Source organism: Macaca thibetana, chromosome X (assembly GCF_024542745.1).
Source record: "Macaca thibetana thibetana isolate TM-01 chromosome X, ASM2454274v1, whole genome shotgun sequence".
Taxonomy (NCBI): Eukaryota; Metazoa; Chordata; class Mammalia; order Primates; family Cercopithecidae; genus Macaca; species Macaca thibetana.
In genome coordinates, this window is record NC_065598.1 from 37,009,632 (window position 1) to 37,037,498 (window position 27,867).

The window sequence follows — 27,867 nt, forward strand, 5'->3', positions numbered from 1 at the left end:
TTTTTTTTTTCCCCCAATAAATTACCCAGTCTCAGGTATGTTTTTATTAGCAGCATAAGAACAAACTAATACACTACCACTTACTCTCTGCTTCTATTAGTTCAACTTTTTTAGGTTTCATATAAGTGAGATTATATGATACATAACTTTCTGTGCTTGGCTTATTTCACTTAATGCCCTTCAGGTTTATCCATGTCATTGCAAATGACAGGAAATCCTTTCATTTTAAAGGCTGAACAGTATTCCATTGTGAGTATATACCACATTTTCTTTATCCATGTATCTGTTGAAGGATACTTAGGTTGATTCCATATCTTGGCTATTGTGAACACTGCTGCAATGAACATGTAAGTTAGGATATCTCTTTGACATACTGATTTATCTTTTTTTGCATATATACCCCATAGTGGAATTGATGGCAGCAGTGGCCTACCTAGAGCAGTCGCTGCCATGACACTGGCTGCAGTGGGGGAGGTAGGGCCAGGGCTGCTCACTCCATGGAGCCAGCAGGGGCTGGGACTAGGCAGGGGCCCTGCCCTCCTGGGCACAGCTGTAGCCACCCAAGTCATGGCTGTGGACCCTGGCCTTTCTTTGCCGTTGGGGGCTGGGAGCAGGCCGGAGCTCTACCCTCCTGGGTGCAGCTGCAGCTGCCCAAGTTGTGGCTGCAGACCCAGGCCTCCCTGTGCTCCTTGGGGCCAGGAGCAGACAGGAGCTCCATCCTCCCAGGCGCAGCTGTAGCTGCCCAGCCATGGCTGTGGACCCAGTAATCTCTGTACTCTTGGTGGTCTGGGAAGGCCCCCCATGCCCCTGCAGGCTCAGAAGTACCTGCTCCTGCTGCTTGGCCTTTCCCCACTCCTGGTGCCCGCTCTGATCTCGGAGCAAAGTTGAGGCTGAGCCCAGGCACTGTTGCAACTGACCAGGTGGGTGCCAACGAGCATGGGAGGGAGGTCAAGGTGGAGCTGAGAGCAGTTTGGTGCTGGCGTGCAGGCACCCCTCAGCACAAACAGCCTGGATGCCATGAACAGCAGCGGGAGGCAGACAGGCTCCTGAGTAGAGAGGGATAGGTTACCAGTGAAGCCCCACCTTCAAGCCAGGGAAGTCCTGAAGCCTGGGAGCCAGGCTGCCAGTCACACAGACTGGAGTGGGAACTTATGGTGCTTCTCCCAGCCCACCCATAGCCACTCATGGACCAGTCAGCATGCACTTCCTCCCCTCTGAAGCACATAAAAATCCCAGATTCAGCCATACTCAAGGAAAGGATTAGATGTCCAGCTGCGGAAAGGAGCTACCCACTCCAGGGTGTCCTCTCTGCTGAGAGCTGAACACTCATCAAGACACCCTGCCTGTGGAGAGGAGCTACCCAATGTGGGTCTCCTCTGAGCTGTTCTGTCGCTCAATAAAGCTCCTTTTTGCCTTGCTCACCCTCCACTTGTCTATGTACCTCATTCTTCCTGGATGAAGGACAAGAACTTGGAACCCATCAATGGCAGGGCAAAAAGAGCTGAAACACACCCCTTGCTCACCACATTGTAGGCAACAAGAAGGAAAAAAGAGAGAAGGAGAGAAGAGCTGCTTCCCTTCAGAGAGCCCAGACCTAGGAGTTCCCTGAGCCAGGGCTGTGACACCCTGTTTGGGGTGCTGTGGTTCCTAGCATTTCTAAGCTTCTGGATACCACTGTGTTCCCTGGTGTCTGGATACCACTGTGTTCCCTGGTGGAAGCTGATTGCAGTACGCCTGGTCCAGCCACAGCCTTGCAGGGAGCCAGTGCCCATGCCAGCATCTGGAGCTTCCTGCCCCACTGCGGTCAGCATGTCTGGCTGTGCACAGAGGCTGGACCCTATACTTGCTCACACACCCCTCACCACTCTACGCCTGGCTTGCCCTTGGCAGGCATGGGAGCCAGGCTGGTAGTGTGAGCCGAGTGTAGCCTGCCAGGCTGAGTGGGTGGAATGAGCTCAGCAGGCCCAAGCAAAACTCAGGCAAAGACTGGCCACAGAGGTTTCTGGCTGGTGAAGCACCACCACAAGAATCCTGTGACAGAACTGCTGGATCATATGGTAGTACTTTTTAAATTTTTTGAGGAACCTCCATTCTGTTTTCCAAAATGGCTATACTAATTTACATTTCCACCAATGGTGTTGAAGGTTTCCTTTTTCTTCATATCTTTACCAACACTTGTTGTCTTTTACCATTTTGATAAGTGCTGTTCTAATAAGTGTGGGGTATATGTAGTTGTGGTTTCAACTTGCATTTCCCTTAGTGATGCTGAGCATTTTTTTTTTTTATATACTTGTAGACCGTTTGTATGTCTTTGAGAAATGTCTATCAGGTACTTTGCCCATTTTAAATTTAAGTTATTTATTTTTGAGATGGGGTCTTGTTCTGTTGCCCAGGCTGGAGTGTGGTGGCACAGTCTCAGCTCTCTGCAACCTTTGCCTCCCAGGTTCAAGTGATTCTCCTACTTCAGCCTCCCAAGTAGTTGGGATTACAAGGTGCCCACCACCACGCCCAGCTAATTTTTTTGTATTTTTAGTAGAGACAGGGTTTCACCATGTTAACCAGGCTGGTCTTGAACTCCTGACCTCAAGTGATCCACCTGCCTTGGCCTCCCAAAGTACTGGGATTACAGGCATGAACCACTGTGCCCGGCTAACTTCACCCATTTTTAAATTGGACTATTTGTTTTCTTGCTATTGAGTTCTTTGAGTTCCTTATATATTCTGGCTATTAACTCCTTATCAGATGTATAGTTTGCAAATATTTTCTCCCATCCCATGGGTTATCTCTTCATTCTGTTTATTGTTCCCTTGGCTGTCCAGAAGCTTTTTAGTTTGATGAAATCTAATTTGTCTATTTTTATGCCTTTGTTGCCTGTTCTTTTGGTATCATGTTCAAAAAACGATTGCCCAGACCAATGTCGTGTACCTTTTCCCTTATGTTTTCTACTAGTAGATTTATAGTTTCAGGTCTTACCTTTAGGCCTTTAATCCATTTTGAGTTGATTATTGTATATAGTGTGAGATAATGGTCCAATTTTACTCTTTTGCATGTGGATATCCAGTTTTCCTACCACCATTTATTGAAGAGACCCTCCTTTTCCCATTATGTGTTCTTGGCCCCTTTTTGAAAAATCAGTTGACCATTAAATGTATGGGTCTGTGTCTAGGCTGTCTGTCCTGTTCTATTTGTCTATGTGTCCGTTTTTATGCCAGTACAATGGAGTTTTGATTCCTTTAGCATTGTAGGATATTTTGAAGTCGAATACTGTGATGTGTCAAGCTTTTTTTCCCCTCAAGGCTGCTTGCTTTGGCTATTGGGGGTCTTTTGTAGTTCAACATGAATTTTTGGATCGTTTTCTCTATTTCTGTGAAAAATGTCATTGAAATTTTGATAGGGATTCCATTGAATCTATAGATTGCTTTGGGTGGCAAGGACATTTTAATAATATTAATTCTTCCATTCCATGAAAATAGTGTGTCTTTCCATTTATTCATGACTTTTCCAAATTTTTTCAATGTTTTATAGTTTGCAGTGTACACATCTTTTACATCCTTGGTTACATTTACTCCTAAATAGGGTTTCTTTTTTGGTAGCAACTGTAAATGGGATTATTTTCCTGATTTATTTTGTAGGTAGTTCATTATCAGTGTATAGCAACACTACTAACTTTTTATGCTGATTTTGTATCCTGTACCTACTTTAACCAAATCTGTTTATTACTTCTAACAGTTTTTTGGTAGAGTCCTGGTTTTCTCTATATGAGACCATTTTATCTGAAAATAGTTTAACTTTTTATTTTCTGATTTCATACCTTTTTTTTTCTCTTGCCTAATTGCTCTGGCTAGGACTTCCAGTTCTATTTTGAATAGAAGTTTTGAGAACGGGCATCTTTGTTCCTGATCTTAGAGGCAAAGCTTTCAACTTTTCATCACTAAGCATGCTATTAGCTGTGGGCTTGTCATATATGGCCTTTATTGTGTTAAGATACGTTCTTCTGTACCTAATTTGTTGAGAGTTTATCAGGAAACAATGTTGAATTTTATCAAATGCTTTTCTGTATATATTGAGATGATCATATAGTTTTTGTCTATCATTCTGTTAATGTAGTGTGTCATATTTATAGCTTTCCATATGTTGAATTATCCTTGTGTTCCAGGAATATATTTCATTTGATCTGGTGAGTGATCTTTTAAATATGCTATTGAATTCAGTTTGCTAATATTTTGTTGAGTATTTTTGCATTTGTGTTCATCAAGGATATTTGTCTGTAATTTTATTTTTTTAGTGTCCACGATCCATAGTTTCTGATGAGAAGTTAAGCATTAACTGAATTGTTGTTTTGACTGTGATATATCATTTTTCTCTTGCTGCTTTCAAGGCTCTTTGACTTACAGTGGTTTATTATTTACCTTAGAATGGACTTCCCTATTTATTCTGCTTTGAAATCATTTCGTATCTTGTATATATTAATTGCTCTCTTTCATCAAGTTTGGGAAATTTTCATTTATTATTTCTTCAAGTTCAGAAATTATTTTGTATTTTAAAATTTTCTTTTTTATTGCCTTTATTTCTCTGCTGAGGCTTCCTGTTTCTTTACTGAGGTTTTCATGAATTGATAAATCCGAGGTTTCTGTCATAATTGAGGTTGGTTCTGATGTTCTGCCTCATCAAACCGTGTGTTTTTACCTTTTAGTATGCTTTGTGTTTTTTTTTGTCAAAAGCTGGAGTATTGGGTAAAAGGAACCGAGGTGAATAGACCTTTAATGTAAGGTTTTATATTTATTTGGTTAGGGATTAGGCTGTGTTTAGTGTTTTCTGTAGCTGTAAGTGTCAGGAAATAAAATTTCCTCTGCTGTCTTTGTTTTTTACTTCCCTGTTATATTTGAGTTCCTCTAGCAACTTTTTCTTAAGATTTGAGATATGCAATTCTTTCTGTTGTATCCCCCTGTTACTATACAGGATCCCTATTGATGTAGTAAGGTGTAGGGAGATAAATGTTCTATGGTCCTATGATTGGGTCTCAATCTTTTAGTGAGCCTGTGCCGTAGACTGTGACCTTCGCAAGTGCTTCTCAGTTTTGCTTTGTTTTTCCCACCTTAGGTGAACTAGGAAGGCTAAACGGGAACAGGAATTGGGCATTTCCTTCTTCCAGGTCAGTTAGGGTCTGCTAAATCCCCAGTTGGTTATGTTCTAGTAATACAGATGGCCCTCTGTATCCATGAGTTTCACATGCATGGATTCAACCAACCATAGATGGAAAATATTTGGAAAAAAAGCAATAAAGAGTAACAAAATAACAATACAATACAAAATAACACAAATAAGAATTGCAGTATAGCAACTATTTACCTAGCGTTTATATTGTATGAGGTATTATAAGCAATATAGAGATGATTTAAAGTATATGGGAGGATGTGCATAGGTTATGTGTAAATACGACACCATTGTGTATAAGGGAGTTGAGTATCTCTGGATTTAGGTATCCGTGGATACTCAGGAACCATTATTTTTTTTTTTTTTTTTTTTTTTTTTTTTTTTTGAGACGGAGTCTCGCTCTGTCACCCAGGCTGCAGTGCAGTGGCCGGATCTCAGCTCACTGCAAGCTCCGCCTCCCGGGTTCACGCCATTCTCCTGCCTCAGCCTCCCAAGTAGCTGGGACTACAGGCGCCCGCCACCTCGCCCGGCTAGTTTTTTGTATTTTTTAGTAGAGACGGGGTTTCACCGTGTTAGCCAGGATGGTCTCGATCTCCTGACGTCGTGATCCACCCGTCTCGGCCTCCCAAAGTGCTGGGATTACAGGCTTGAGCCACCGTGCCCGGCCTTCAGGAACCGCTATTGTTTCACTTGAGGGCAGGCCTTGGTAAGAAAGAGAATGTTCTTGAGTGCTTCATAAAATGGCTGTTTTTTCACTCTCCCTGCCTGAAGCCCAAGGTAATTTTTTTTTTTTTTTGAGGCGGAGTCTCGCTCTGTGCCCCAGGCTGGAGTGCAGTGGCGCAATCTCGGCTCACTGCAAGCTCTGCCTCCCGGGTTCACGCCATTCTCCTGCCTCAGCCTCCTGAGTAGCTGGACTACAGGCACCCGCCACCGCGCCCGGCTAATTTTTTGTATTTTTGGTAGAGACGGGGTTTCACCGTGTTAGCCAGGATGGTCTTGATCTGCTGACCTTGTGATCCGCCAGTCTCAGCCTCCCAAAGTACTGGGATTACAGGCGTGAGCCACCGTGCCCGGCAAGGTAATTTTTTTTTTATCTTTACTGTAAGAACCTGATAGGGCTCCTGGAGCTAAAACTCACAGAAGTGGGTATAGGTCTAAGATTGGGCCTCCCTGGAGTTTCTAACTCTCAAACTACAGTTTATGTTTTCTTAGCCTGATACTGGTTCTGGAGTTTTCTCCTAGGCTTCTGCTTCAGAAAGTTGGATTTTCTATATCTGCCTGTCAGTCTCTATAGTTTTGGGGGCAGTGGTTTGCCCTGCAGTTGCAACCTCTAATGGATCTAGGAAGAGTTGTTGATTTTCACTTTGTTTAGCATTTTTCTTGTGAGGATAAGAGTGATAACTTCCAAGCTCCTTACATTCTGAACCAGAAAATGAAAGTCAGTTTTTCATGAATTAGAAACATGTCTATTTGTATTTCATTGATGATAACCAGTTTAAAATCTTATGTTACTTCCAACATCTGGTTCATCATGGAGTTGGACTCGATTGATTTTTTTTTTCCTGTTTATAATGTGTTCTGTTTTCTTGATTCTTTGTATGCTGGGTTCTTTTGAGTTCTATCTTAGATATTACGAATGTTAAATTGAGGAGATTCTGGATTATGTCATTTTCACCTAAAAAGTATTGGTTCCTTTGTTGTAGCATCTAGTTTTGTTGACTGGGCTTGAACAGCTAACTCTGTTTCTTTTGCAGCAGCTGTTATCTTCATTCAGATCTTTTGTTTTTGGGGCTGCTGAAAGTCTGGACTGTATAAGCATGGTTCAGTGTTTAGTCAGAAATGTGAGTAGACAGAGCTTAAGAATCCACTCTTCAGCTCTTTGTCATCAGTGCTCATGGTTTTCTGGGATTTTGGTTTTGTTTTTTTAGGCCTGAGTGACTTTTTTTTTTTTTTTTTTTTTTTTTTTTTTTTACACTTCTGCTGTGCATACTTTGTGTCTAGTCCTAGACTAACACCATCTCCTCTCCTGCAAGTGAGTGCACCAACTCCACCAGTGTGTATCTTTTTCTCTTCACTCACCAGTATCTTCAGGGTGGCAGCTTTAGTCTCAGTTTAGAATTGTTCTTTTGCTTTGTATCTGTTACACAGGAACATGGTTCAAGGTTCAGTGTGCGTGAACAGAGTTTAGGAATTCCCTCCCTGGATCTCTTCCTTCTAGTATTCCCCATTCTCCAACTTTTCTGATTTCCTAAGACAAAAACCAAAATGAGAGGATTTTTTTTTCTATGTGTACCCCCTTCTCCACTAGCTGTTGTTCACCACAAGGGCTGCACTTAGCCCAGATTTAAGTCTCCATTCCTCATAGCAATTGTGGGTTCTTCATCTGAATCTGTGTGTTTCTGTTCACTGTCCAGTAGCTTAAGTTCATTTCTGTTTGTATTATATCCATGTTTTATAGTTACTCGCTCTCTCTCTATATATAGATATATAGAGATATATTCTATCATATATATTCTATATGTATAATAGAATATATCTCTATATCTCTATATAGATATATAGATATGTTTTCTATATAGATATATTCTATTATATATAGATGTGTTCTATTTTATGTATTTATTTTATAGCAGACCACATCACTATCCTTTGTCTTATTCTGATATCTCATATCTCTTTATTATCCTTTGTCTTATTCTCATATCTCTGAGATATATATATGTGTGTGTGTATATATATACACACACACACACACACACACACACATATACATACTGAGGGGGAGAGGATCTTATACATTCTGAGCTCATCATACCCAGAAATGGAAAGTTTTCAGGAATATTTCCTTGAGGGCAAAAAATATCCTCTGCTTTACTGAATAATCTCTTAGAAACCAGGACCATGTGTTCCTTCAGTAACTTTTGGTAAGGTAGAAGCTTGTGATGTCCCAGTCTCTTGATTTCCATATAACAGGGAGTGGGGGAGGGAGACATTGTGGAGATAATCAGAAACCTTTGGAGGCTATGAGCAGCCTATGTCATCCCACCTCTCTCAGTTATACTGAAATTTGACTAGCTTTTCACAGAGTCTGGAAATTTTTTATTAATGTAGTTAGGACTTTTTTGAGCCAAATGCTCGTTTCTACTGTTCTTACTACAATGCCTGTCACAAAGTTAGGTATTCAGTAAATACTAGTTGAATCTATTAATTAGGAATTCACCATAAATTACTCACCACTAATAAATTACCTAAGTGTGAACGTTTTGTTTATCTCAGAAATAAGATGATTAAATAAAAATATTTGCATATTTTTCATCTTGCATTAATGTTGATACACAGCCAATATATTTCAAGTCATTTTAAATAAAAGATTAATCTGTCCATGATATACTTTGTTAGATAAAGCTATTTAAATGAATTGTTTTTGGATAAATCCTGTAATGGTGTTTTCTACTTCTTCTGTTTAACTCATTTGTTGAAAGACGGTAGGGAATAGTGGACCAGGTAATTAAAGAAAGTTCATTTTGTAGTTTCTGCCTCATATGATAGCCAAAGTAAATGAGATTATTAACATGAACACTTTAAAGATATATATCAAAATTAGGAGGCTTGTAGAAATTCTCAAGTAATTAAGAGTGTAGCATAGCAAATAATGAGTTTCTGTAATATTGGGGTTAAGATGTTCAGCAGAGTATGAATTATAAAATCCTCAAAATACAACTTGAAAGACTTTTGACTTTTGGCCCATTATCCTCTTGTTAATGCACATGTAAGAGATTGTGTGGGGTCTTTATGTCATTAGGGCAAATTATAAGCTGTACTATAGGTGCTATTCAGTATTGAATACGAATGAGTTCAAAGTAGCTTTGTTGATCTTTCTCTAAAACTAGGTATTTGGCATTGACTTATCAGTGTGTTATTGTAAAAGAGATGTAGTGTGGAACTGTTTCCTGAGATTAATCCAAGTATTCAGTATCATAATTTAGAAACTCCCTTCAGTTATCTGCCCTACGTTTCCATTTACTCAGTAATGTATGCAGACTGGGAAACCTTAAGAAGGCTTGAGACTTCTGGGTTCATTACAGAGCTGTGGGTAGCCATCTTGCTGTTGTTGACTCTAGTGACCTGTAACTACAGATCAAGCTGTATGCAGCCTTTTTCTCCTTCGGGTAAGTTGGGTTGAAATCCAGTGCTCCCAGCTGCTCTGAGGCTTTAATTGCATGAGTGAGCACTGAAAATGTGAAAAACAATTTTAGACCAGAATAGCAAGGTGAGTAAGGCCAAAGAATGTATTTTATGGATATTCATGAATGTCACCCACAGAATTCAATATTTTTTCCAGACGATTCTGAAAGATTATAATTTAATGGATGTTTGTTTTATTCTTCTGAGGACCCAGTTGAAATCCTGTTGATTCTGTAGCAGACCGCGTTACTATCCTTTGTTTTACTCTCATATCTCTGAGGTAGACGAATGCTTCAGAGGTAAGGTGTTATATTTTCAAAGGACTTTTCTTATGTTTTATTGTATCTGTGTGATCAGAAGTACAGGGAGAAAGCCTGTTTTAAAATTAGCAGCATGAGGTATTAGAATCCTATAATGCTTATATGAAGTTTGGTGAAATGGTTAGCCAAAGAGAATTTTCTCCTCAAACTAGTAACTAAATTGATATGTAGGAGCAGCCTTTCCTGAGTGACTTTCCTTGGTAGCTAAAACTGCAGCAAGACATTTCAGTAACAGTTTCCAAGGAAGTGAATGGATAGTGAGGTAATTTTCTTAAGTACTTGGATTCTGATCGTCTCCAGAGGCTTTGAAGCTGTTAGTTACACAATAGACGGATTTGATCTCCTAGGATCTTTGCCAGGTTTGTAATTGCACTGAGATTTTTAATGATCACAAATGACAACATGATGTCCTTCTCTTTATTCTGGGAGTGAGATAATTTGTACGTAAGAAACAAAATTAGGTTTTAGTTTGAAAGGCTTGGAGAATCAGACTTCTTTTAGGCCAGATACAGTGCTATATCTGAGAGATAGTTATACAGCCATTGAGTTGTAATTGCTTGGTTCATTAAAGTATCCTTGAAAATCATTAGTCTGTCGGCAGCATGAGGGCAGGTTTTATGTCATTTTGGTAATCATTGAGTCCTAGCACAATAGTTGACTGTAGTAAGTCCTTATTAATTTTTGTTGGAAGAATGGGAAGTATATTGAATTACAATGTCTTTTTGCAATTTTTTTTCTTTTTTTAGCATGGGATTAGAGGTAGCAGTTTTGGACAGGATGCAAGGTAGAGTGTTCTTTCCCTTCTGCTCCTGGCAGGCAAGTCTTCTTTTTTTAAGACTGTCAAGTGTCACCATGTTTGTGAAGACTTCTTATCTTTTCTAGGTGCAATTGACCTGACTAGTCTTCCTAAAATGTGTCCTTTACTTACTGCTTTTATAGCATCTGAGATGTGTTTATTGCATTTTTATTTGCTTCTTTCTACCATAGTAGAAAGTTCAATTATTATTCATCTGTCTATTCCTGATATATATATTAGTAGAAAAGTGTTCCACTGCAAGTAACAGCAATAATTATCGGCCAAGGAAGTTAATCTCAGAAAATAGTAAGAAATGTGTATAACATATAGGTAGGTATATTCCTGAGTGACTTTCCTTGGTAGCTAAAAGGTTTTAGTGCTGTTTATAATGAAGAAATAGAACCATCCTAAACTAAAACCAATAGAGGACTGATTAAATAAATGATAAATATTTATATAAGGAACTATGAAGTAACAATTAAAATTTATGCATTTTCCAAATTGCCTGCCTTAAGTATACCTCAGTTTGGTGAACGGAAAATATTCTTCACCCATATCATACAATAATCTGTATCCAACCCAATGTTGGTTTTGTGTTATAGATCAAGTAGAAAAGGAGCAGTAAAGAGGAAAATGGGAAATTAAAATACTGTTCAAATCTACAATGAAATAAAGATAGTGAAGTAGGCAACTGGTTTGTTTAGACAGTCTAGGGGATTTGGTATCTTATTAATCAGTTATTGAGTGTATTCTCTGTGCCAGCTAAGTGTTGGATGCTATAACAAATGCAGATAGGCCAAGTCATGGCCACATCCCTCAAAGAGCTTGCAATCTGGGGAGAATAATACACACACAGAAAATGGGTGAGCAAACAAAAGTGAGTACTACAGATTTGAATGCCATAGAAATTCAGAGGACAGAGTGATTACATCCTCCTGGGCTGGTGAAGATACATTTCTAAGGAGGAGAAGAATTATACTGTCATTAACGATGGTTTTAGGATTTAAATAAAAATGGAAGGAATATCATATTTAAACGAAGGAGAATGGGTGAACAAAGGCACGGAAATGGGAAAGTAGACAGCATTTGCAGAGAACTAACTCGACTCAAATTTTAAGATTCTTCTTGTAGTGGAAAAGCAAGGGCCAGAACTCTAAGAGCCTTTCTTAGAACCTCTGATTCATATTTGCAAGTTTCAAAAATGGGCATTTTAATATTAGAAAATCTGTAGGACATATGAAATTAAGCTGAGAGCTGAAAATTTTCCATTCTTGGTTCAGTACTTTAGTGAAGACAGCATTAGATTAAGAATCAGACCTGGAATGTGGTACTACAGGTTATAATAAGTAGTAGCTCTGTAACCAAACTAAGCCTTGGTTTCCTCATCTGTAAAACAGGTATGATTATTCACCTCTCTGGACTCATTGGGTTTTTAATGAGCAGATCAAGTAAAATGGTATAAATGTTCTAGATGCAGAGCTGGGGGAGCAAGAGAAAAAACTCTTCAGACAGAACTCCCTCCATACCTCTGTTCCTGTACCTCAACTCTGATGAAAAGATATGTAACTAGGGGAAAGAAGGGATTTATAGAGAGATTTGAATCCACCTGAAAATGGAGTACTAAAGTGGTAATAGTCCAGAAAATGTTCCCTCCACCCAGTACCAGATCCTTTAGTACATTGTTTCCAGACAGTTAGACTCCAGTATAAGGTTTTGGGGATACATTTTAGCTATAACCATATAATAACAAACATCCTGTTTTCTTGTGGCTGATTGATCCCAGGGCTGCGCTGATTCTGTAAACCAACTTGGCAGGATTTCCACGAACTGCTTCTGGAGAGTAGTAATTCTTAGAGACCCAAGGCTACCCTCAAATGAACTATAATACCTTGCCCTTAATTCTTTAGAATGGAAAAATAATCAGAATTATCTTGGCCCGTGGGGTTGCTTATCAGCAGTTCTCTCAGGACTGCTGTTCTTTTTTGGAGAAGGGCCAGTAGAGTGAGTCAGATCTTTTATGTTTTGTTTATAGAGTGGCCATCAGACGTTGGTCTGAACCACCCAGGTGCAATGAGTTTCCTTTGGCATGGTCATTGCACTAGGTATGCTTTTGATTGTGTTTAAGTTGTTTTAAGAAGCCATTCGAGTGGGCCAATTTCTAAATATGTTATACAAATATAGAGTACATTGCTTCTATGCTGTCTTGCCCTTGGCTGACTTACAAGAAAGAAGTTATAAGAAATTATGACATTAAATGTGTTATTGTATATACTATATGGATGTTGAAGACATGGTTCATTACATTTCTTCTTTTGAGGACACTGGATAATTTTTCTGTCTAATCTCAAAATCATAAGTAATAAAATTTCTGGGCAACTGGTTTATTTTTATCTTAGGGATACCATAGCTCATGTAACATTATTTTTTGCTATTGACTACTAGGAGGTTTACCCCTTCCTTTATCAAAATTACAGAACCTTCTATAACTGTTTTTTTTTTTTTTTGTATACAGACCTGAATCCTGTCTTTGTCTTATCTCTCTTATTATTGATCTTTCCCTTTGTCATGTTTTTCTCAAATGCTTATTTTTAAACTATTATTTTATCTGCTTTTATTACATGATTTTATGTAAATCATGTTTAATTCTTTCCAGAACAGGCCTACCTAGTGTGAATAAATAAAGTGAATTTGATACAGAAATATTAAGTTTAATTTGTTGAATTGGTGTACGTATTTCCTTTTTTGTTTATCATGATTTGGTGATAATCTAGGACAAAATTAAGTGATATCCAGAAATATATAACAACTGAAATTTTATATAAGATAATTTGTGAGGTAAAACAACAATTGATCATATGCATATAGTAACCCCTGCAATGAACAAACAAAGTATGCACAGATTATATCTTGACCCTTTCTTTTCAAGCTTCCCTTAGTCTTCATACATTTCACCTGGAAGCCTTTTATAGGAGAGGAAACATCCTCCTAAAAATATCTCACATTTGGTTAAGGAACAAAATGGACTTGTCTGTTGTATATTGCCTGGTCGGAATCAGTTATTCCACACTCACCCTTTGTGATCTAACTCTTTCACTGCCATACCATCTCCACTTCACTATAGGAAAGCTTCAATTTTTGTAGTTTATTTCAGTTAAGTATTAAGAGGCAAGCTGGTTAAATTGATTGACACGTGTGAAGAGCTGATAACCCCCCTGTTTAATTTTCCCAGTAGTATGCACATGCTTGCCCCAAAGAATAAGATAGCTCTGTCTCCAGATGTCTTGATACAGGTTTTCACACTCTTCTTCCCCAAGGAAATAATGTAGCAGTGTACTAAGATATACACAGCTATGTTATTTGCAATTACAAAAATATAATCAAATCTTAAAGGCTGCATAATTTTCCAGTGTATGGATATAACAAAGTTTATTTCCAAATGGTAAAACATTTAGGGAATGGTTAAATTATGGTACATGAATATAATGCAACTATTAAGAATCATGTTTATAGGAAGATTCTTATAATGTATGAATAAAAACATAGAATACAAACTGGAATAACATGAGCTCAATTCATTAAAATATCTTTTTAATTCAATAAATTTTGATGCATATGAAGAAATAGCATCAAATAAGATATACATGATTTCTGACAGCATTAACTAAAATAGGACATCATTACAAAATCAAATCTCCCTTTGGGGATTGGTAATTTTTAATCAAATGTGATTAAGCTCATTTTCTAGTTCATGGACTTTCCAGGACCCTCGTTTCATTTCTCTTCTGCTTTCTGTCTGAGAATTCATAGTGCTCCAGTTCAATTAGATTGAGTTGAAGAGTATAAAAGCAAAAGAAATGGATAATTCAAGCCTAGAATTCCACATTATTTTTAGATTTTCTTTTCCTACATAGTTAGTGTAACCCAACAGCATCACTTTCTCCCAGGAATCCATCCTTGTAATTTTGTCTGGGCTACTTCTGCAGGAAAAGATACTGGTTTGCAAAGGCAAAAGTGCTTCTGCAGGTGCCTTTTAATTTTATCTTACAAAGAAACCCACACTCATGCTTTTATGGGATGTAATTCTTATTATTATGTAGCTTTATCAATTTGATTTTTTGTTGAGACAAATTTCCTTTGAATAATTTTTAATGATATTTATAGGACATGGATCTTTACTTAGAAAGTCTTTATTGAACATGTAAATCTTATTTAAGAAGTCATCCTGCAAAATATGTATTCTTGAGAATTGAGGCTAATATTTTAATTATGTGTGTCAAGTCATTACATTTTGGTTCTCCTGGTAGTTTTAATGTGATATTCTTGAACATTCACTACAGTGACATGATTTAGTAGCTAGTGATGCAACAGTATTACATGTCACAGAAATAACTGTGTCCTTCTAAGGCCTCAGAGGCATATCAAATTTGTCCCATATGCTATTTGCAATGATTTCTCAATGTCATTCTTTTTGTGACATGCTTGTACAGTATGACAATGTGAGAGTTAAAAATATGATAACCTATTTCTCTCTGGTTGATTTGTCTATATTGACCTCTTGAAGTAATTTAGTATATCTGACCTTATTTATTTAAAAATTAAAATACCTGAACTTCTTATATGATCACTTTTAAAACACCAGATTGTTACATTTGGAGCTAAAATTCTGTGCTGTGTTATGCCTAAGATAATACAACCAAAGCCACATTGTTTATTCTTCTACTTTTTTACTTATACATGGTGTCCATTATGCATTGATCTTGTCCAGCAAAATTAACTATTTTAACTGATTGTTCGGCTATCTGAAGAATCTTATTAAAATTTAATCGGTAAACTAAAAATAAGCACCTAATGCCATAGTGCATTCTGGTAACTCATAAAAGAAAAAGAAAAAAAAAAAGAAAGTAAAGCCTAATGTAGGCTTGTAAGGTTAAAGGAAGGTTAGTATATACTTATTGGCCATTCAAGGGTATATGTAAATGACCATTTTTCCTCTTTTGAGAAGTGTGATGTAATGCAACCACACTTACAAGTGATATACTTTCCCGTTTGCAGAATATTTACTGTTTTGCCTACTATCACTGAACTGCCCTGAGTTATATACTACTATATAATAGGGTTAAAACTCATCCGTGTCCCTTCTATTCCATGGAAAAGACTTTCTGGACGGTGGCTAAGGCTAACATAAGATTCTTGAGCTATCTCCTATGTGTGGCTTACTTCCCACCCACCAAAAAGAAGCAAATTCTGTCCAGATGCATTGTCTTCATAATGGCTTCTCTCTTTTTTTTCTCATTTCTACCTTAAGGATTCCTTCTGCCTTATTGCTATTCTTATTTCTCTTATATTTCTAGAAGAGGCACCTAACTATATTCCTACTATTAGTTTTATCTTTCTTTTATTTTGATGACTGTTCTGTTGCTCCAAGACTCTTATTTTCATAATACCATACAAAACTCATAAGTTTAGAAAATTATGGCCTTTAGCTGATCTGAAAAGTGATGTATGTTTAAATGGACAAAAGACTTGAAACAGGCACTTCACAAAAGATATTCAAAGGGCCAGTGTACAAAAAGGTATTCATTTTCATCACTCATCAGGAAAATGCACAATGTGATACCATTACCCCCACAAGAGTAACAAAGGTAAAAAAGACAATACCAAGAGTTTGTAAGAATATACAGATGTAGAATAATTGGAACTCTGCTGGGAGTGTAAATTGGTGCAACCACATTGGAAAACTGCTTAGTAGTAATGAGTAGAGCTGAATATGGGCAGCATGTGACCCAGTAATTCTACTTCTACACCCAACAGAAATAGAAGTATAGGCATACACCCAAAAGAAATAGATATATAGTTTCATCAAAAGACATACGCAAGAATGTTTACAGCACTACTTGTAGTAAACCTAAACTTGAAATAACTTAAATTTCTATCAGTAGAATGAATAAATGGGGATATATACCTAACATGGAACCAGTAGTGAGAATGAATGAGCTACAACTATATGCAACAATATGAATGAATCTTACAAACATGATGTTGAGCAAAAGAAGCTTGATCCAAATGAGTACATACTGTGATTCCATTTATATGAAATTCAAAAACACACAAAACGTGTAATAAGTCAGGGTAGTAGTTACCCTTATTAGGAAGTAGTAACTGGACAGGAAGCAGAAGTAGGGTTTCTGGGGTGCTAGTACTATTCTGCTAAGTGTCTTGATTTGGGTGCTGGTTACGTGGGTGGCCTCACTTTGTGAAAATTCAACAAGTTGTATACTAATGATTTGTATACTTTTCTGTGTGTATGCCATATATATGTGTGTGTGTGTGTGTGTGTGTATATATATATATATAATTTCACGAAAGAGCAATACTATATGCTATATTATTTATCTACCACTGCATAACAAATTACCCCAAAACTTAGCAGCTTCATGTAACAAACATTGGTTATCTCACACAGTTTCTGAGAGCAATCTAGGAGCAACTCAGCTGAGTGGTTTTGGCATAGGGTCTCTCATGACATTGCTATCAAGATGTAGGCTGGGGCTGCAGTCATCCGAAGGCTTGACTGGGCCTGGAGCATCTGCTTCCAAGATGCCTTCTTCTTTTTTTTTTTTTTTTTTTTTTTTTTTTTGAGACGGAGTCTTGCTCTGTCGTCCAGGCTGGAGCGCAGTGGCGTGATCTAGACTCACTGCAACCTCTGCCTACTAGGCTCAAGTGATACTCCTGCCTCAAGCCTCCCAAGAAACTGGGATTACAGGTGCCTGCCACCATGCCTGCCTAATTTTTGTATTTTTGGTAGAATTGGGGTTTTGCCATGTTCACGAAGCTTATCTTAAACTCCTGACCTCAGGTGATCCACGGGCCTTGGCCTCCCAAGGTGCTGGGATTACAGGCGTGAGCTACTGGCACCCAGCCCAAGTTGGCTTCTTCATGTACCTGTGGAGGGATGCCTCAGTGAAAGCTCTTTGTATTGCCAGAGGCTACAAAATAACCTCACAGATAACATTTTATATATATATATATACATACACACACATATATATAAAAATATACTCTTTCATATTTGTTTATACATATGTAACAAATGATATCATGAATATTTTATAATGTTTACTCAATACATTGTGGACATCCTTTTTTATTTTTTGACTGGCTTATCTATAGATCTATTTCATTCTTTTTTCATAGAGCTCTATTGAGGTATGATTGTCATATAATTGGCATACATACACATATTTAAAGTGTATAATTGGAGATTTTTAAAAATGTATGTGTACAGTCATGAATTTATCATCACAATCTAGGTAATGGGCAAGCAGTCACCTGCAAAAGTTTCCTCCTGTCCCTTTGTAATCCTCTTCTCATACTTTTTTTTTTTTTTTTTTTTGAGACGGAGTCTTGCTCTGTTGCCCAGGCTGGAGTGCAGTGGCCGGATCTCAGCTCACTGCAAGCTCCTCCTCTCGGGTTTACGCCATTCTCCTGCCTCAGCCTCCCGAGTAGCTGGGACTACAGGCACCCGCCACTTCGCCCGGCTAGTTTTTTGTATTTTTAGTAGAGATGGGGTTTCACCGTATTAGCCAGGATGGTCTCGATCTCCTGACCTCATGATCCGCCCGTCTTGGCCTCCCAAAGTGCTGGGATTACAGGCTTGAGCCACCGCGCCCGGCCTCTCATACTTTTTAATGGCTGAAAAGCTTTATTTGCATATATAAAGTGTCTATAAAATCCATACTTACATTTGCTCACACATAGCTCAATCTAATATTTTGTTTAAATTGTAGAACTCTCACCCCATTTAGAGAAAGAAATGCACTCCCCAACCCCAGTCAAGAACCTGCTATTGTATGTCATCATTGAGCCAGATTACCTAGGTAAGAATCTTAGCCTTGCCACTTTACAGACATTATGATCTTGGGCAAATTGCTTAACCACTCTGTATCAAATTCCTTACCTGTAAAGTGGGGATAATAATAGTTTTATATTTAACTCATAAAATTGCAAAGATTAAAGGAATTAACACAATGATCTGATAACAAAGCACTATGTTATTATCTCCTTCTGTTATTATTCCCATGGTTTGTTATGCTAAAAGCCTCTTTTCAGTTTCTCCTGATGATGTTAAAGCTATGAGTTGCTAGGACCTTGTATTCAAATAGCCTACCAGAACTTATCTCCTCTTTTTTACTCCTACTTCTCTCTCTCTCTTTTTTTTTTTTTTTTTTTTTGAGACAGAGTCTCGCTCTGTCGCCCAGGCTGGAGTGCAGTGGCCAGATCTCAGCTCACTGCAAGCTTCGCCTCCCGGGTTTACGCCATTCTCCTGCCTCAGCCTCCCGAGTAGCTGGGACTACAGGCGCCCGCCACCTCACTCGGCTATTTTTTTTTGTATTTTTTAGTAGAGACAGGGTTTCACCGTGTTAGCCAGGATGGTCTCGATCTCCTGACCTCGTGATCTGCCCGTCTCGGCCTCCCAAAGTGCTGGGATTACAGGCGTGAGCCACCGCGCCCGGCCCACTCCTACTTCTCTATCACCTCCCTCTGAGCATCTTGAGAAAGGTGAGGAGAAGTATGTAGCTAATCATAGGCTGTTTTAGTATTGGAGAGTTTGGCTTTAGGGACATTTCATAAGGTGAGAGATACCCAAAATAGAACACTTAAAACAATTCCAAGACCTTATCAACCAAGATGTCAAAATATGAATTACATTTCTACATTAAAAGCTGTTATCACTTTGATGGTAATGATTACACATGTATAATAACCTTTCCTTGAGCACATACTAAGTGTATATTCTAGGAAAGATCCTAAGAATTAAGGTATTTATTGTCTTTATGAAGGGTACTATATTAGTCTGTTCTCACATTTCGGGTAATTGATAAAGAAAAGAGGTTTAATTGGGTCACGTTTCTACAGGCTGTACAGGAAGCATGATACTGACATCTGCTTAGCTTCTGGGGAGGCCTCAGGGAACTTAGAATCATGACAGAAGGCGAAGAGCCAGCACTTCGCACTTCACACGGCTGGAACAGGAGAAAGAGAGAGAGGGGGGAGGTGCTACATAGTTTTAAACAATCAGATCTCGGGAGAACTTACTCACTATCACAAGAAAAGCACCAAAGGGATGGTGCTAAACCATTCATGAGAAACTGACCGCATGATCCAATTACTTCCCACCAGGACCCACCTCCTTGATTGTGAGATTTGGGTGGGGACACAGATCCAAACCATATCATTCTGGCCCTAGCCCCCCACAAATCACATGTCCCTCTCACATTGCAAAATACAATCATGCCTTCCCAATACTCCCCCAAAATCTTAAGTCATTTCAGCATTAACTCAAAAGTCCAAAGTTCAAAGTCTTACCTGAAACAAGGCTAGTCCCTCCCACCAGTGAGCCTATAAAATAAAAAACAACTTACTTCCAAAATACAATGGGGGTATAGGCATTGGGTAATAAATTCTCTTCCAAAAGGGAGAAATCAGTCAAAAGAAAGGGGCTAGGCTCCATGCGAGTCTGAAATCCAGGAAGGTAGTCATTAAGTCTTAAACCTCCAAAATAATCTCCTTTGGCTCCATATCACAAATCCATGACCCACTGATACAAGGCGTGGGTTCCCAAGGCCTTGGGCAGTTCCACCCCTGTGGATTTGCAGGGTTGAGCACCCATGGCTGCTTTCAAGGGCTGATGTTGAGCACCTTCTGCTTTTCCAGGCTGAGGGTACAAGCTGCCAGTGGATCTACCATTCTGGGGTCTGGAGGATGGTGACCCTCTTCTCATAGGTCTACTAGACAATGCCCCAGTGGTAACTCTGTGTGGGGGCTCTAACCCCAAGTTTCTCCTCATTACTGCCCTAGTACAGGTTCCCCATGTGGGCTCTGCCCCTGGAGCAGGCTTCTGTCTGGGCATCCAAGCTTTTCTATACATCCTCAGAAATCTAGACAGAAGCTCTCAAGCCTCAACTCTTGCTCTCTGTGTACCCACAGGCATAACACCACGTGGAAGCTGCCAAGGCTTATGGCTTACATCTTCTGAAGCAGCGGCCTGAACTGAATCTGGGCCCCTTTGGGCCATGGCTGAAGCTGGAGCAACTGTGATGTGGGGAGCAGTGTCCCCAGGCTGCACAGCAGGGCAACAGGGCCCTGGGCCTGGCCCATGAAACAATTCTTTCCTCCTAGGCCTCCAGGCCTTGATGGGAGGGGCTGCCATGAAGATCTCTGAAATGCCTTTGAGGAGTTTTTCCCTATCATCTTGGCTATTAGCGTTTGGTTTCTTTTTACTTATGCAAATTTCTGCAGCTTTCTTGAATTCTTCTCCTGAAAATGGACTTTTTCCTACCACATGGCCAGGCTGCAAATTTTCCAAGCTTTTATGCTCTGCTTCCTTTTTAAATGTGTTCCAGTTTTATGTTATTTCTTTGCCTACACATATTAGAATAGGTGGTTAAAAGCAACCAGGCCACATCTTAAATGCTCTGCTGCTGAGACATTTCTTCTGCCAGATATCCTAAATCATCATTGTCAAATTCAAAGTTCCACAGATCCCTAGGGTGGGGGTACAATTCAGTCAAATTCTTTGCAAGGGCATAACAATAGTGGCCTTTGCTCCAGTTCCCAGTTAGTTCCTCATGTCTATCTGCGACCTCTTCAGCCTGGCCTTCACTGTCCACATCACTATAACCATTCAACCAGTCTCTAGGAAGTTCCAAACTTTCCTGCATTTTCCTATCTCTTTCTGATCCCTCCACACTCTTCCAACTCTGCCCCTTACCTAGTTCCAGAGTTGCTTCCACATTTTTAGGTATCTTTATAGCAATGCTGCAATCCTTGGTACCGATTTTCTTTATTCATTCTTGCAGAGCTATGAAGAAATACCTGAGACTGGGTAATTTATAAAGAAACAAGGTTTAATTGGGTCATGGTTCCACAGGCTGCATAGGAAGCATAATGCTGGCATCTGCTTGGCTTCTGTGAAGACCTCAGGAAACTTACAATCATGGTGGAAGGTGAAGGGCAGCCAGCACTTCACATGGCTGGAACAGGAGGAATAGGTACAGGGGAGAGGTGCTACACACTTTTAAACAACCAGATCTTGCAATAACTCACTCATTCACTCTCACAAGAACAGTACCAAGGGGATAGTCCTAAACCATTCATGAGAAACTGCTCCCATGATCCAGTCACCTCCCACCAGACCCCACCTTCTACATTGGGAATTATAGTTGAACATGAGATTTGGGTAGGGACAGATCCAAACCATATCACATACTATTAATTTAAAGAGATGTGGCTAGGATTTGTAGGGGTGAGAATAGACTGAGATCTGGTGTTACAGCAAAGGAAGTGAGTAGGTCCTACTGATTGGTAATGTTAGATTGAGCCAGGGATATTGCCACTGTTTTAAACCTGTGTAATGGGAGTTTGTTTTACTACTTTCCCTAAACTGAAAACAACCTGTCTTAGTTGATTCAGGCTGCTATAACAAAATACTTTAGGTAATTTTTGAAAAACAAAAATTTATTGCTCAGTTCTGGAAGCTGGAAGTCACAAATTAAGACGACGGCAGATTTAGCGTCTAGTGAGAGCTTACTCTCTGCTTCAAAGATAGTACCTTACTGCTGTGTCCTCACATGGCAAAAGGGGATGGGAAGCTCCCTCAAGCCTCTTTTATAGGGATAGTAATCCCATTCATGAGAATGCAGCCTCATGACTTAATCCCTTCCCAAAGGCTCCACCCATTAACACTGTCGTAATTAGGTATTAACTTTCAACATATGAATTTTGGAGGACACCAACATTCAGACCATAGCACAATCCAAGTGTCTGTCACTGGTAGAATAAAAAATGAACAGGGGTGTGTGTGTATGTCCGTGCCTGCGTGTGTGCGTATAATATACAGAGCCAGTGGTAAGAATGAATCTACTACAATTACCTGCAACAGTATGGATGAATCTCACAAACAAGCTGCTAAGCAGAAGCCAAAAATATCTAAAAGTATACACTAATGATTTCGTTTATATGAAGATCAAAAATGTAAAACTCATTTATGGTATAAGAAATCAGGCTAGTGATTCCTAGTGCCTACCACTCCTTTCCTCACTCTGCTAATTCCAAATGCAGAGCTTGTTCTCATCACTGTAACCACCACCAGTACTCTTACTGTCACAGAGTGTCACAGAGTGTCCAGGGTTGTCTTCTTCAGGGCTTATAAGGTCCAGGGAAGTTACAAGGATGGCTACCTACAAGGAAACATTGAATGGGAACTGGCTAAAGCCTCAGGCATGGATAAAAATTGGATGGGAACTGGCTAAAGCTTCACACATGGATAAAAATTGGATGGCAACTGGCTAAAGCCTCAGGCATGGATAGGCATCCTTACAGTAGGGAGGTCATCAGCAAGGGAGTGGCTACTGCCCAAGGGAAGCCCTCAGCATATAGCCCCAGGAAAGATTCTGACCATGTGCTTGCTCTTATGGTTTGTAGATGCTGAACCCACCCGCGAGGGGCTCCTGAGCATTCAAGAAATGCCCCTCACTAAAAATGCTTCTTCATTTTTAATCTGTTTGATTCCTTTCTGATCTGACTCTTCCAACCTAGGCCCCACTGATTTCTCTCTTGCCTTCAATCCAGAGGAGCCTTTCTAGCCTGGAAGGTGGGTTTGGTTGGGTAGGATTGGAGGAGGAGCTTCTGCTGTCATTATTTTATTTAATCATTTCATCTGCTAGAAGACTTCTTGGTTTTCCCAGGTACCTTAAAAGACAGAAAAACTTATTTTTTCTCTTTTTCTGACCCATAATTGTCTTTCATTTGAAGCAATGAACACAAAATGGCTTAGGTACTTGTCGGGCAGATGGTAAATACACAATAAAGAAAGAAGCAAAAAAAAAAATCAACTATTGGGAGAAACATAACTTTAGTAAACATCTTAAAATGTCATTCCATAAGACTTGGGTTGAATTAGGTAATAAAAGTATTATTAATATTATGAAATTTTGAGGAGAAACGAGTTTATATGTGTGGTGGAGAAAATATTTGTTTTAGATTCATGGTATTTCAGGTGGTGGCAAGATATCCAGGTGTAGATTTCTCTGAGGCATTTAGAATTGTGCAACTGAAGGGATGGGTCAAGGCTGAATGTATAGATTTATTGGGATGGAAGGTAAAATTCAAACATCATTGTGGATGAAATAAACTTATTTCTGTTAGAGAATACAGTTGACTTTATGAAGTGATTTATAGGGCATCTAGATTGTTTGATGTGGTGTGCAATGACTTTTTTATTCACTGAGGTGTTTCTATAGTTTTAGCATAATTTATTTAGATGGTTGTACCATTATCTTTAATATTTTATTGTGCACTAGAAATATAAGTCCCACTGTCATATAAAATTAATATCTCTCACTTGAAAGTTAGAGAATTCTCTTCCTGTTGTTATTGATGGTGCTGGATCTCTGTGTTTCAATACTTACACTGGACTTCCTTGTTATTTCTTTGACTTGTTGACGTATGAAAATTCAGTAAGCCATTTCATTGTATACACCAGGGATTGTTAAATAGTGGCTGGCTGCCAGTTTTTGTGTGGCCATGAATTGAGAATGGTTTTACATTTTTAAATGCTTTAAAAAAATTAAAGAAGGGTATTTTATGATACATGAAAACTGTAAAATTCACATTTCAGTGTCCATAAATAAAGTTTTTATTAAAATATAGCCACACACAAATTTGTTTCTGTGGCTGCTTTCATGCTGTAACAGTAGAGTTGGGTAGTTGCAACAGAGACCATATGACCCTCGCAGCCTAAAATATTTATTCTCTAGCTTTTTACCAAAAAAGCCAATTGACCCCTGATATACACCAACTGTTGTATCATTAGAAAACTAGTGCCAGGTGTGGGCTCACACCTGTAATCCCAGCACTTTGGGAGGCTCAAGCTTGCCTAGCTTTGCTCAGGCGGGTGGATCACTTGAGCCCAGGAGTTTGAGGCCAGCCTGGGCAACATGGTGAAGCCCTGTCTGTACAAAAAAAATACAAAAATTACCAGGAGACTTAGGTGGGAGGATCACTTGAGCCTGGGAGGCAGTGTCCCCCAAAAATACATAAACCCACAGAAGTATTTCTCTTACACAGGCAATAGTTATTTAAATAACATCTTTTCCTGCCTTATTTTTCTCCTTGATAGGTACCACTATTTATCACTGTTTTACATACTATACTTTTGCTTGTTTAAATAAACAGACACAGGTTAACTATTTCTTCCCTCTAGATTGTAACTTTAGTGAGGGCAGGGGTTTGTGTCTGTATTGCTTACTGTTGGATTCTCTAGCACCTAGGCATGTAGTAGACACACAATGTATATTTTATTTGAGTATTTACATAATATATATCTGTTGAATTGAGAAACGAACGGCTGAATTTGCTACATATTACTGTATCCAACTCTGAGGATGACTGGACGACAGAAACAAAGTATCCTTTGTTCATTTGCATAGCTTGCCTAGCTTTGCTCTAGAGATTGTAGGAGGTATCTCTGAATTTCAGCAATATCTAACAGCATTTTGATGCTGTTCCCTAGTGTATATAGCACTGAAGAACAGCATGTATAAATATACATATTAGATACATTCATTTTAAAAAGTATTTAATAATATACTTTTATAATGTATTTTATATAATTATATTAATATATCATATATTATTTTATATTAATAATGTTAATTATACATAATGTTAATATAAATTTACATATATCTATACCTCAAGCTTTTATATCAATTATTGTTTTTATACATTTGAAACAGTAGGCTTTGTGAAGTGAATGGCACATAGTAAATACCTAAAGGTTAAAATAATTGAAGAATTAAGCAAGCTCTTAGGTAATAGGTTATTTTATGAAGACAGAGGTATTGCTTAGTGGTTTCCCACTGCTTTTACAATGAAATCCAAATGGTTTTCCAGCCAGTAAAGCCTTGTATGATTTGACTATTTGTCTTTGTCTCCCACCTTCTCCCTTGCTTGTTATGCTGAAATCAAACTGAACTTTTTTTTTTTTTTTTTGAGACAGAGTCTCGCTGTGTCTCCAAGGCTGGAGTGCACTGCAGTGGTGTGATCTTGGCTCACTACAACCTTCACCTCCTAGGTTCAAGCAATTCTCCTGCCTCAGCCTCCTGAGTAGCTAGGATTACAGTCGCACACCACCACGCCCGGCTAAGTTTTGTATTTTCAGTAGAGACGGGGTTTCGCCACGTTGGCCAGGCTGGTCTTGAACTCCTGACCCGAGTGCCTCGGCCTCCCAAAGTGCTGGGATTACAGGCATGAGCCAACTCACCCGGCCCAAACCGAACTTCTTTAAGTTACTCTATTACCTTAAGGTCCTTTATTTATGGTTAAACAAAATATAATGACTCCCCCATAGACCCTAAGCTCTATTAGGGCAGGGATCACAGATGCCTTATTCACCATTAACAACCCAATGTTTAGCAAAATAACTAAAATGTAATAAGCAGTAAGTAAATATTTTTTGAATGACTACATATGTGATTAAAAGAACACTGGAGTTGATGTCAGAAACCCTAGGTTAAAATCTTGGGAATGCATTCTGAATCTTGACCTAGGTACTAATTGCACAACTGTGTTTGTCAAAAGTCATCGAGTTTTAATGTTGGCATTTTTTATGTAAATGTGTTGATAAGTTTTAAAAAACCCAATCCTAAGATCCTCCTATTTACTATGCGAACATGAGTAAGTCCATTTCTCTGAAATTTAGTTTTATCATTTATCAAGAAGTCTTTTTGTACCTATCTCAGAGTTGTTGCAAGCACTGATAAGATGACATAAAGTGAAACTGCCTTATCATAATAGACATACAACAAATACCAGTTGAATTTCTATTCTGTGAAGGATGTAGAAGCAGGCAGATGCAGAGATGAAACTCCCAGAGGCCAAATAGGATGAAACTTTCACTTACAGAAGAACTCTTAGATAGCCAAAGAGAGTTGTGACTTTAAGAGACACCACAAGGAGGGAATGAACTCCAGGGAGCACCTGCTCTAGAGTATGCCACAGGGCCCTTAGATCCTTTTACCCTTAAAAATTAGAAGGGCCTTGGGGTCTGGGGAAGAGCAAGAGCCTGGGACTGGTAAAGCCTTAAGGAGAGTAACCAGAGATTATAGTCATGGTGTATCCAAGCACCGTGGTAGACAGTGAAGTGATTGACCTGCCTAATCAACCATGAGAGAGCCATGTGGCTAAAAAGTAAAGTCAACATAGAAGTCCTCTACAAATTAAAATGTAGCCTGCAGTGTTTCAAAACTAATAAAGAGCTAGATATAATTGAATCTCAGAGGATTACTGGAAGAAGAATAACTACCAAGAATGGGAGTTTCCAGTCTATTGTCATGGGAAGGCTAAGAAAAGAGGGGCAAGTGCATTTAAGGAACATCAAAAATGGCAAAGGAACTCTTAGAGAACCTACAGTTCTCTAAGAGTTCCAAATTTAAATCATTCCAAATTTAAAACATCAAAGCAACTGAAGCCAAATCATATTTTAATTTAAAACATTCAGCTCACAAAATATACCTTATGTCACTCTCTTCTCTGTCTGAAGTAGTAATAGTTACACTTAATGTATTGAACCATATTGACCAACTAGAAAATAAACCTCAAGAACCAGATTGTACCAAAACATTTTGAGGGGAAAAATACCAAATCTTTGTTAGCATCCTCATAGGTCCTGCTTACTGTTATTAATAACTATTAAAACTGTTATTTAATCCTCCCTCAAAGCCTGTGAAATTAGAGCTACTATTAATAACCCCATTATGGTTGAACAAACTAAGTCTTAAAGAGGCTAAATAACTTTCCCAAGATCAGATAGATGGTAATTGGCAGACCAGGCCTCAAGCCCACATACGTATGATAGCAAAGCCCATGCTCTTACCTGTTGTTGGAACTCTTTGTTGGGATGTATATAACATGTCATTATTTAAAAGGTCATGCTTGTACGTGTCTATTAAGATAAGTATATCAAGGCTGGGCACAGTGGCTGACTCCTGTAATCCCAGCACTTTGGGAGGCCAAGGCGGCCGAATCACGAGGTCAGGAGGTCGAGACCAGCCTGTCCAACGTGGTGAAACCCTCGTCTCTACTAAAAATGCAAAAAAATAGCTGGGTGTAGAGATGGGTGCATATAATCCCAGCTACTCAGGAGGCTGAGGCAGGAGAATCGCTTGAACCCGGGAGGCGGAGGTTGTAGTGAGTTGAGATTGCACCACTGCACTCCAGCCCAGGTCACACAGTGAGACTCCATCTCAAAAAAAAAAAAAAAAAAGATATGAAAACATCAAGTTATGCACCTTAAATATATACAATTAAGGAAGACTATAGTAAAAAAAATTCAGATTGAAAAATCAACAG

The 27,867-nt window shown here is 38.9% G+C and overlaps 1 protein-coding gene across 3 annotated transcripts in view; it reads left to right on the top strand.

Annotated features, from left to right (window-relative positions):
• PRRG1 (proline rich and Gla domain 1) overlaps positions 1 to 27,867 on the top strand; it is a 98,430-nt gene that overhangs the window by 25,767 nt on the left and 44,796 nt on the right. Inside the window, exon 1 of one of the 3 annotated variants that reach the window (XM_050776510.1) lies at positions 18,157 to 18,332. The exons of the other annotated variants lie outside the window; for them this stretch is intronic. Within the exon in view, the coding sequence (XP_050632467.1) occupies positions 18,269 to 18,332 (64 nt within the window). The 5' untranslated portion in view covers positions 18,157 to 18,268. Of the gene's footprint in view, positions 1 to 18,156; positions 18,333 to 27,867 lie in introns of those variants that run through there. 3 annotated transcript variants of the gene reach the window in all.